The sequence below is a fragment of the Amblyraja radiata genome, chromosome 5 (genome assembly GCF_010909765.2).
Source record: "Amblyraja radiata isolate CabotCenter1 chromosome 5, sAmbRad1.1.pri, whole genome shotgun sequence".
In the NCBI taxonomy this organism is placed as follows: Eukaryota; Metazoa; Chordata; class Chondrichthyes; order Rajiformes; family Rajidae; genus Amblyraja; species Amblyraja radiata.
This window is the reverse complement of record NC_045960.1, coordinates 48,991,622-49,002,117: the sequence shown is the minus strand read 5'-3', so window position 1 is coordinate 49,002,117 and position 10,496 is coordinate 48,991,622. Positions and strand designations below refer to the sequence as shown.

At 39.9% G+C, this 10,496-nt stretch overlaps 1 protein-coding gene across 1 annotated transcript in view; it reads left to right on the top strand.

Annotated features, from left to right (window-relative positions):
- Window positions 1-256: 256 nt before the first annotated feature.
- Window positions 257-10,496, top strand: part of cep85l (centrosomal protein 85 like) — a 246,642-nt gene continuing 236,402 nt past the window's right edge. The window contains exon 1 of the mRNA XM_033021173.1: window positions 257-387. Coding sequence (XP_032877064.1) covers window positions 375-387 — 13 coding nt within the window. The 5' untranslated portion in view covers window positions 257-374. The remainder of the gene's footprint in view (window positions 388-10,496) is intronic.

Sequence of the window (10,496 nt, the reverse complement as noted above, 5' to 3'; positions counted from 1 at the left end):
TGTTTAACTTGAAATGCTGCATTTGTCTTCAGTGTCACATTGCCTAATTGAATTAATTCCCTCTTGAGGAAATGTTGTCCTAAGCAGCAGTACCTGGCATTGTTGCCTCCTCTGCCTGCTGATCTTTAAAATAAGTACAGGCTGCATGTGACAACTTGGCTATTGAACAGCCATGGGTGTCAAAGGTGATAAGGCTCTTCAAGCTCATTCTGATCACGAAAGTGTTGCACTACTTTTATTGTGCCCCTGAAATGCATTTGTCGCAGTGAGTGACTGAATTGGAGTTCCTGTCCGAAGCGTTTTGCAACTTACCCAAGGCACCACAACTTCCTGATAAACTGAATTGCAAGTTGAAGTAAAGCAATGTGGAGACAATGAAGAAAGCAAGTAAGTCAGTCAGTAGCTCACTAGGTTTTTATTTTTAACTTGTAATCCAAGTGGAGTTGATTAGCAATGTGCTTGTTTGTTCATCTTGTAAATTGATTTTATGTTTTTTAATTGTTCTGAAAAGATAGAAGTTTCGGTTAACTAGAGGAAATGAGGGGGAGGGTAAAATATTGTGTAGTCTAAGGAGCATGGCAGATGTTAGAAACTGATTTCTCTCTGATGAGTGTGACGCAGATGATAAATGTTTTGTAATAATGTTGGAAGATGTGAACATTGTCTATTTTACACCAACTATTAAGCTGGTTTTGATTTTTATAGTTTATAATGCAGAGTATTTTGAGTATATTGCACAGCTGTAATTAATCCAAAGAATACAGCAACAAACTACAGCCGCAAATCCTCCAATAGTTTCAATCATCATTTAATCTTTGACCTGCGATTTCGACTTTCCTCTCAAATAGCTCTGACTCTATATGTGATAGTTTTCTCTAGGTACTTGCCTGTGAAACATTGTGGGTCATATTGCTTGAAAGATCATATTGCTTGGTACATGTATATTTTTGTGTGCCCAAACATTTCTGACAAACTTTGCATGATCTGATGTAGTTCTGATCATATTCTCAGAAGGCACAGTCAAATGTAAAAATGTCCATTCTGTATGAATATTTGTTGTGTCTGAAGTACATTGTAGATTATATTCATGTAAATCCTTGAAAGGGAAAAGCAAGATAAGAGGAGTGTTGAAAAAGACAAACTTTAAACATTGTAATTAGCGGGATAGAGTAAAAGTTAAAGGAAGTTACTTATCCTTTATAAAACACTAGTCAGTACACAGAACAATATAGCACATGAACAGGCCCTTTGGCCCACAATGTCTGTGCCAAACATGGTGCCAAGACCAAATCTTATCTGTCTGCACATATTCCATATCGCTCCATTCCCTGCATATATATCAGCCATGATCATATTGAATGGCAGTGCTGGCTCGAAGGGCCGAATGGCCTATTGCTGCACCTATTTTCCTATGTATTCTATATTTTCTAAATCCATGTGCCTATTCAACAGTCTCTTAAATGCCACTATCATAAGCGATTCCTTCACCAGCAGCACGTTCCAGACACCACCTCAAATTTTTTTTTAACTTGCACCGCACATCTCCTTTATACTTTCAGCTTAGTCATGCCCTTTCAATTTTCATATATCCATCCTGGGAAAAGATTCTGATTGTCAATGCCTCTCATAATTTTATATACCTATCAGGTGTCCCCTCACCTACAGTGTTCCAGAGAAAATAATCAAGGTCTGTACAAACCTAGCTCTGTAGCTAATACCCCTCATCCAATCACCTCCACAGCATCCTTTCCAAAACCTCCACATCCTTCCAGGACGGCCTGAACTGCACACAATATGCCAAATTCAGCCAAACCAAGGCTGCATCATGACTTTCTAACTGTTAAACTCAATACACTGACCAATGAAGATAAACATTCCATATGCCTTCTTTACCACTCTATCTACCCTGTGTAGCCACTTTCAAAGAGCTATGAACTTGGGGGGGCTCCCATACATCAATACCATTAAGAGTCGTGGCATTAATTGCATATCTTTCATGTACCACAGAAATCTTGGTGTCATCTGCAAACTTACTAACCAACTAATCTTGATCAGCTGGGCAAGTGGCCTATGAAATGGCTAATAGAGTTTAATTCAAATAAGTGTCACATTTTGGGAAGTCAAACAAGGGCAGGACCTTCATAGTGAATGACAAGGCTCTGGGGAGTTTTATGAAGCAGAGGGAACAAGCAGTATAAGTACATAGTTCCTTGCAAATGGCATCACAGGTAGATAGGGTGGTGAACAGTTCTTTTGACATTCTGGCTTGCATCTGTCAGGAGATTGAGTATAGACATCAGGATGCTATGCTACATCTGTACAAAACATCGGTGAGCCCATTGGTGAGGTCTGATGGAGCAGGCATGGAACTCGCTATTAAAATATGGAGGGGACTGGGGGACGGGGGGGTTTAGGCTGCAAAAAGTTGTAAACACTGCCCAGGCCATCATCGGCTCTGACCTCCCTACCATCGAGGGGATCTATCGCAGTCGCTGCCTCAAAAAGGCTGCCAACATCATCAAGGACCCACACCATCCTGGCCACACACTCATCTCTCCGCAGCCATCAGGTAGAAGGTACAGGAGCCTGAAATCTGCAACATCCAGGTTCAGGAACAGCTTCTTCCATCAGACTATTATCCACAACTTCAAACAAACTCTAAACTATAACAGCCTATTGCACTTCATCTGTTTATTTATGTGTATATATATGGTCTATGGTATATAGACACATTGATCTGTTCTGCATTTATGCCTACAATATTCTGTTGTGCTGCAGCAAGCAAGAATTTCATTGTCCTATCTGGGACACATGACAACAAACTCTCTTGACATCACCAGCAAAACCAAGGAACTGATTGTGGACTTTGGAAGGAGTACACCTGCCACTGTACCTGCCGCTATACCTCCTTCCTCGTCTCTGTCCAGGGACCCCGACAGTCCTTTCAGGTTTGCCTAGATGAGGTTGGAGGAGGTGCAAGTGAACCTCTGCCTGGTTCACTTGCACCTCCTCCAACCTCATCTATCGTATCCGTTGTTCAAGATGTGAACTCTTATACATCGGCGAGACCAAATGCAGACTGGACGATTGTTTTGTGGTACACCTTCGATCAGCCCACGTGAACCAACCTGATCTCCCGGTTGCTGGACACTTTAATTCTCCTTCCCATTCCTACACAGACCTTTCTGTCCTCCATTGTCAAAGTGAGACTAAATGCAAATTGGAGGAACAGCATTTCACATTTTGCTTCGGCAGCTTACAGCCCAGTGGTATGAATATTGATTTCTCTCACTTCAGATAGCCCCGGCATTCCCTCTCTCTCTCTCTTGGGAAATGGAGGAGGACTGGCCAAATTTTTGTGCCTTCCACCACAGTGATGAATGCTGTGGTGGATGTTTGTGTTACAGTTTTATTGTGTGTTCTTTATCATTGTACTGCTGCTGACAACCCAAATTTCCACCAACCCTGGTTGTGTGGCAATGAATTATATCTATCTATCTATCTATCTATCTTTCCTTCTCACACCCAAGTTGCACTAGCTTCTCATTTTCACCCTACAAACGGCTTACGATGGCCTGTTTCCTTTATCACTGTTATTTTCTGCATATCTTTCATTCATTGGTTTTTGTCTGTCCGCGTTACCGTCTTTATCTCTCGTTTCCCTTATCCCTAACCAGTCTGAAGAAGGTCTCGACCCAAAACGTCACCTATTCCTTCTCTCCAGAGATGCTGACTGTCCTGCTGAGTTATTCCAGCTTTTTGTGTCTATCTTCCATATACACATTGACTGCAATAACCTTCCCAAATCCCCCTGTTATTTCATCAAAGTGTTCTATCAGGTTTGTTAAATGTTATTTACCCTCACTATATATCTGCACAGGCTTGCATTAATTAATCAGTTTTCATGCAGGTGGCAATTGATTATATCCTGGATCAATGTTGCTAATAGGCCTGGAGACATTGATTAAACATTGGCCTGGCCTGTGGTGAAAGTGGTTACCCTTGCTTCCTTTATGAAGGAGTGAGTAACATTTGTCATCCTTTGGCACCATCCACATATCCAAGAGCATTAGACAATTATGGTCAATGCCCCCACAATCTCCTCCCATGTCTTCTCAGAATCCTAGGATGCACATTATCTGGTTTCAGTAAATGTACTTAATTTATGATCAGCCATCCATTTCTAATTATTTTAATACTTCAGGATTCCTATTTATGTTGACTGCTAATCTTTGTTCAGATGCAGTATTTGCCTCTCATTTAAAAAAAAATCTCACCAGATTTTGTAATCTGTCTAATTCTTGCTGATGTTTCAAAACACCTGTCAAATGCTACACTGGATTTGTTTGTTCTTGCTTTGGCCATCAGACAATGTGTCTCAACCACATCTGAATCATCTTTGAAAGGGTGCCCCTTGAACTGTACATCTGTGAAAGGGTGCCCCTTGACTGTGTATAATTTTACCCATCAACTTTATGGCTTCAGTTCACCTGAGCTATGTCCACTCTCATCCCATTTGACAAATGGCCTTCCTCCAATTAATTTTTAGTTTGGACTGATGCTTCTCCTTCTACAATTAACTTAAATCTGATGATGTTACGATAACTCTCTCCTGAAAGTTCCCTTACCAAAACTTAGAGGAATTAGCTCACCTCATTCCCCATATCCATATCCAGATCCAGCTTTCCTCATTGGACCAGAAGCATAGAAAATTTGTGATACTTTTACCCTCTCTGGTCCTAACACTATTCCTATTGGGATCATTACAGCACCATTGAGTTAATTGATGTTTAACAGAATGATGGCTGGATTAGGGGACTATTAGCTACAGGGAGCGATTGGACAGACTTGGGATCTTCTGCAACAATTTACCAACCACTGCTGTAAGGCTCGTCAATCTGATACTTCCTGATTTATCCCTTCTGTCCTTTTTGAACCAGGGACATTAGCTATCCTCGAGTCTCGGGTACCTCACGAGATGGTGATTTCATTCCTGTTGAGGTCCCATCTCCTCAGAAATGGTCCCTGTTTTTCTGGGACCTTGCTTTTTACACAATTCCTCCAGCCAAACATTCATTTACTTTATATTCCTCCCTGTGTACTGATTAACACTGGTAATGATCAATTCCTATTTTGAAATGAGGCAAAGCTAAGATCCAATTAATTTAAATTAATTAATAAATAAACAAGAAGCTATTTAAAAGTACAAAACAACAGTTCAACCTAGCAGTTCAACCTAACAAAAATAAACATATCTCAGAGGGGCACATAGCCAGTGAAAAAAATTAAAACTCTCCACACTGTGTGTGAACAGGGTGAAGTGGTTGCAACACTTTGAAGAACAAATCACAGAATTGATATAGTTTGTATTGTTTTCACTTTAAACCTAATCTCGCATTATGTTCACTTCACAAAACTGGTTGCAGGTTCTATTGACACACTTTATAATGTTTTGTTTTATAATCTTTGCTGATCTGAAGTCACAAACACACTCCAAACAAAGTATAATGATTATCCCACCTTGTGAAGCATGGCTTTGGCTTCATTTGTGTTTCATGGGAGGCTAAAGTTTTGGGAGGTGTGAGCAAGTGGAGAGAGGTCCCCTCCTTATTCAAGCCTACCTTTTCAATCTTCACAATTTTCAAAGAGTTTTGAAGGGGGAGGAAGTCCATTTGTGTCTATGGCCATCGTCCATTCCAGTCTACAAAAGATTGCGGAGAGAAAAACTGTAAATTTAAGATCTCTAAATCTTTTTAAAGCTATTATCAGGTACGTGAGACATTGCACATGTAAATGTAAGCAGACAGAGAGCCAGTGGCCTTTACTGTGAAGTGGTAATGCTTGGCAGCAAATCATATTCCATGCATTGTGTCAAAAGCTATGAGATGTATTGCAGTTTCACAATGTTGTAAAATAGTAAAGGACTTGGTCTGGGTATGAAAAATGTAATACAATTTATTAGATTTTATTTTCTTTGTCTTACTCGTGACTGATGTATGGTTGGGAGTTTTTTGATGGGAACAGTAACAAGTTGATACAATGTACATTCTGGACCTTTTTTACTGGTGATAAAAGTTAAGACAATAAAGTTAATTTTCACCACATGGTAATGTAATTTAGCAATTTTTTTAATTGAACAGTTGGTTGCTAGGCAGCACCTGTCAGTATTTGTAGATGATTTATGGTAAAATTACAAAATAATATGACGGGTAAATGTATTCAATATATCTTAAATTGAATTTCCAATAAAAATAAAGATTTGCTAATAATATTTCAATCATTTTCCATCTGTAGCTACAAAACTGTCATTTGATTCCAAAATTTATATTAAACAAAAAAAAACTTACTGAAGGGGTATTGTAATAAAGTTCAAATGATTTGTAATGGTGTTAAAATGATGTTGAGGGAAGTGCAGCAATAATGAAAGAGCAAGTGATCCAGAGGCAATGTAATAAAATGCTGCTGGATGAGTGAAACTGAGAAATATGCACTGACGATGAGACAAGGTGGCTTTGAGTGTTGTGGGAGATGCAGTGTTAAGGCACAAATGCTGCTGTAGTAGTGAGTGGGAGCAATAGAAATTATATGGTGTCTGATGTTTCTAAACTGATGGTACATGAACCTCTACTTCGAATGGCTCCCACTTAAAATGGCTGAGCACAAACAAAGTTAGCTGACTCTTCAAAGTAACAGGTTAACTTGTGCTGTTCTTTGAATGCTTTATTACAACTAAACCTAATCTAGTTGAGTCAGCCAAATGCAGAAGTTGCTGATTTTGAAGAGGAAGGCAGTGGTCTCTGCTGTTCTAGTCAATGTTTGTCTTTTGGTCGAAATCCCTCCAAAAGTGATTATTGTTGACTCTGCAAACTTGCTGTCCTCACATCTGCTATTGCCTTTTCTAAATAATAATAGTGACTGCACTTCTAAGCCTTTTTCGATAATTCTTGGTGTTAGTGGAATGTAAGTCTTGCTGGCAACGACTTGGTGAATGGTGTGGGGATTTGGTGCTTCAGCTTTTCAACTGAACTGTGTGGACCGGGGTAGACAGATCAAACGGAGCAAACGGGATCAGTTAAAATAAAGCTTGGGAGGCAGCTCCTGGTTTTTCCAGATACTGATATAAAAACAAATTAAGAATAAAATCAAATTTCCTAAAATGTCACAACAATGGAAAGAAAAAAAAGTTATTCAGTAACTTTTGTATGAAACGATGCTATGAATTATTTAAAGTATGTATTTTAGTGTTCAAATATTATATCTACATTCCTACTACAACTGTAAGACTTTGGACACTGAGAGTGTTATCAAGATGTGCCTTATCTGGATGCTGATGCAGCATAGCTCCAGATTGTTCAATGATATTGCACACACTGGCCTGCTTGACATTTGGTGAGAGCTGTTTATTGTCAGAAAACTGTTTAAAAATAATACCCAGAGTAGGGGTCAATACCCAGGGGACATGGGTTTAAGGTGAGAGGGAAAAGATTTAATAGAAACCTGAGGGGCAACTTTTTAACTCGGAGGGTGGTGGGTATATGGAAGGAGCTGCCAGAGGAGGTAGTTGAGGCAGATATTATAATAGTATGAAAAATATATTATACAGGGACATGGATAGGAAAGATTTAGAGGGATAGAGACCAAACAGAGGGGACCGTGCCTTTGCTGTGTCGGCACCCAAATTATGGAACGATCTGCCTCTCCACATTAAACAGGCCTCTTCTCTGTCTGTTTTTAAATCTCTTCTTAAGACCCATCTCTTCTCCGTGGCCTTTGATACCCAGTAAGATGTCGACTTTATTTGCTTGGTTTGGTTTCTTATTTTGATTGCTTTGTTGCGTGGTTATTGTTTTTTTGCTCATGTTTTATGTCTTTTGATTTATTGTTGTATTTCATATGTGATTTATGCGCCTTATGTGAGCTGTTATGTTATGTTCTGTTATGTTGTCTGTTTATGATGTCTTGTTTGTTCTTCTGTACAGCACTTTGGTCAACATTGGTTGTCTTAAAGTGCTTAACAAATAAAGTTGGATTGGATTGGATTGAAACACGGGCAGATGGGATTAGTGTAAGTGGGGCATCTTGGTCGGCATGGGCAAGTTGGGTCAAAGGGCCTGTTTCTGTGCTATATGACTAATGATATTCATCTCAATCTAGCTAGAGTACATACTCATTTCAAATCTTGCTGAAATATGTTGCATTACTGAGAATCAGTCAATTCTATGATTCTGCATACATCCCTTTCATTAAGATGGGAATCTAACATCAGACATGGGTGGTAAACTCATGGGAATTGAAAGTAATTTGCAGACATATTCAGCACTTGAATCTAGGAAAGTCTCGTTCTAGTTAAGTATATGTATTTCCCCCTCATTCATCTGGATGAGCATTCCACACTTGAGTTACGTATAATTTGTATCACTCTTTCTTGGAGTATAACTCATGGATGATGAGAATTAGAGTTCAGAGGGGTGAATGACCTGAGATATCACTATTCTTCAAGATGATGTGAATTCTATAAATGTGTCGATGCTAGATGGAAGAAATGCCAACTGGTTGAAGAAGGCATGTGAACAATTTTAACTTTTGCTTGTTGAAATAGAAAATGATGCCAGTCAGCCAGTCAGCCAGTGAGTGCATGAACTACGTACTAATGAATGCATTGGCCCATCCCAGCAATAACTACATTAGTTGCCCCACACAGGAGATCCATAGACTACTTGCATTCTGGTAGATGGCTTTGCTCCTAAACCAGTGAACACAATGACCAGTGAACACAATGATCACCAAAACTGATGAATACACTGGCATCAACATTAATCATACATTGCATGTTCTACTTGAATGGACAGGCAGGGAGCAGTGGCCATTTGTACTGAGGCCATAGATGTATTTGTGATATATTTTCTTGAGGACCTCAGAGAGCTACACTTGCTAAATTTCCCAATAATGTTGTCAAGCTGGTGAGGGGCTGGCTATGTATTTTCCATCAGCTACACTGTTTTATGGATCTGGGGGTCACATAAAAAAGACTGACAGGAGTTGGTATTGACAATCTTGACATTTTGTGGTCAGCCTTACTAATAATATGTTTCTAGATTTATTTAATGAATTGGCATAGATAGGGTAGAAAGTCAAAACTTTTTCCCCGGAGTTTTCCCAAATGTTAAAAACTAGAGGGCACAGCATTAAGATGCGAGGGCAACGTTTAACGGAGATGTGCAAGTTTTTATTTAAAAGTGGTGGATGCCTGGAATGTGCTGCCAGGGGCGGTGGTGGAAGCAGATATGATAGCAGCACTTAAGAAGCTTTTAGATAGGTAGGGAATGAAGGGGTATGTAGTTAAGACAAATGTGGGTCCATTGCAGACAGAAGCAGGTGAATTTATTATGGGGAACAAGGAAATGGCTAACGTTGAACAGGTACTTTGGTTATATCTTCACTAAGGAGGACACAAACAATCTTCCGGATGTACTAGGGGACAGAGGATCTCGGGTGATAGAGGAACTGAAGGAAATCCACATTAGTCAGGAAATGGTGTTGGGTAGACTGATGGGATTGAAGGCTGATAATTCCCGAGGGCCTGGTGGTCTGCATCCCAGGGTACTCAAGGGGGTGGCTCCAGGAATCATGGAAGCATTGGTGATCATTTTCCAATGTTCTATAGATTCTGGATCAGTTCCTGTGGATTGGTGGGTAGCTAATGTTATTCCACTTTTCAAGAAAGGAGGGAGAGAGAAAGCAAGGAATTTATAGACCAGTTAGCCTGACATCAGTGGTGGGGATGATGCTGGAGTCGATTATCAAAGGTGAAATAGTGGCAAATTTGGATAGCAGTAGCAGGATCGGTCGAAGTCAGAATGGATTTACGAAGAGGAAATCATGCTTGACAAATCTTCTGGAATATTATGAAGATGTAACAACTAAAATGGACAAGTTAGAGCCAGTGAGATGTACTGTACCTGGACTTTGGTATAGGGCTCTGGTGAGAACACATCTGGAGTATTGTGCCCAGTTTTGGCCTCCTAATTTGAGGATGGACATTCTTGCTATTCAGGAAGTGCAGTGTAGGTTCACAAGGTTAATTCCCGGGCTGGCGGGACTGTCATTTGATGCAAAAATGGAGCGGCTGGGCTTGTATTCACTGGAATTTAGGATGAGAGGAAATCTTATAGAAACATATACAATTATTAATTGTATAATGTGGATAAATGTGAGGTTATCCACTTTGGTGGCAAAAACAGGAAAGTAGACTATTATCTGAATGGTGGCCGATTAGGAAAAGGGGAGATGCAACGAGACCTGGGTGTCATGGTACACCAGTCATTGAAAGTAGGAATGCAGGTGCAGCAGGCAGTGAAGAAAGAAAATGGTATGTTAGCATTCATAGCAAAAGGATTTGAGTATAGGAGCAGGGAGGTTCTACTGCAGTTGTACAGGGTCTTGGTGAGACCACACCTGGAGTATTGCGTACAGTTTTGGTCTCCTAATCTGAGGGA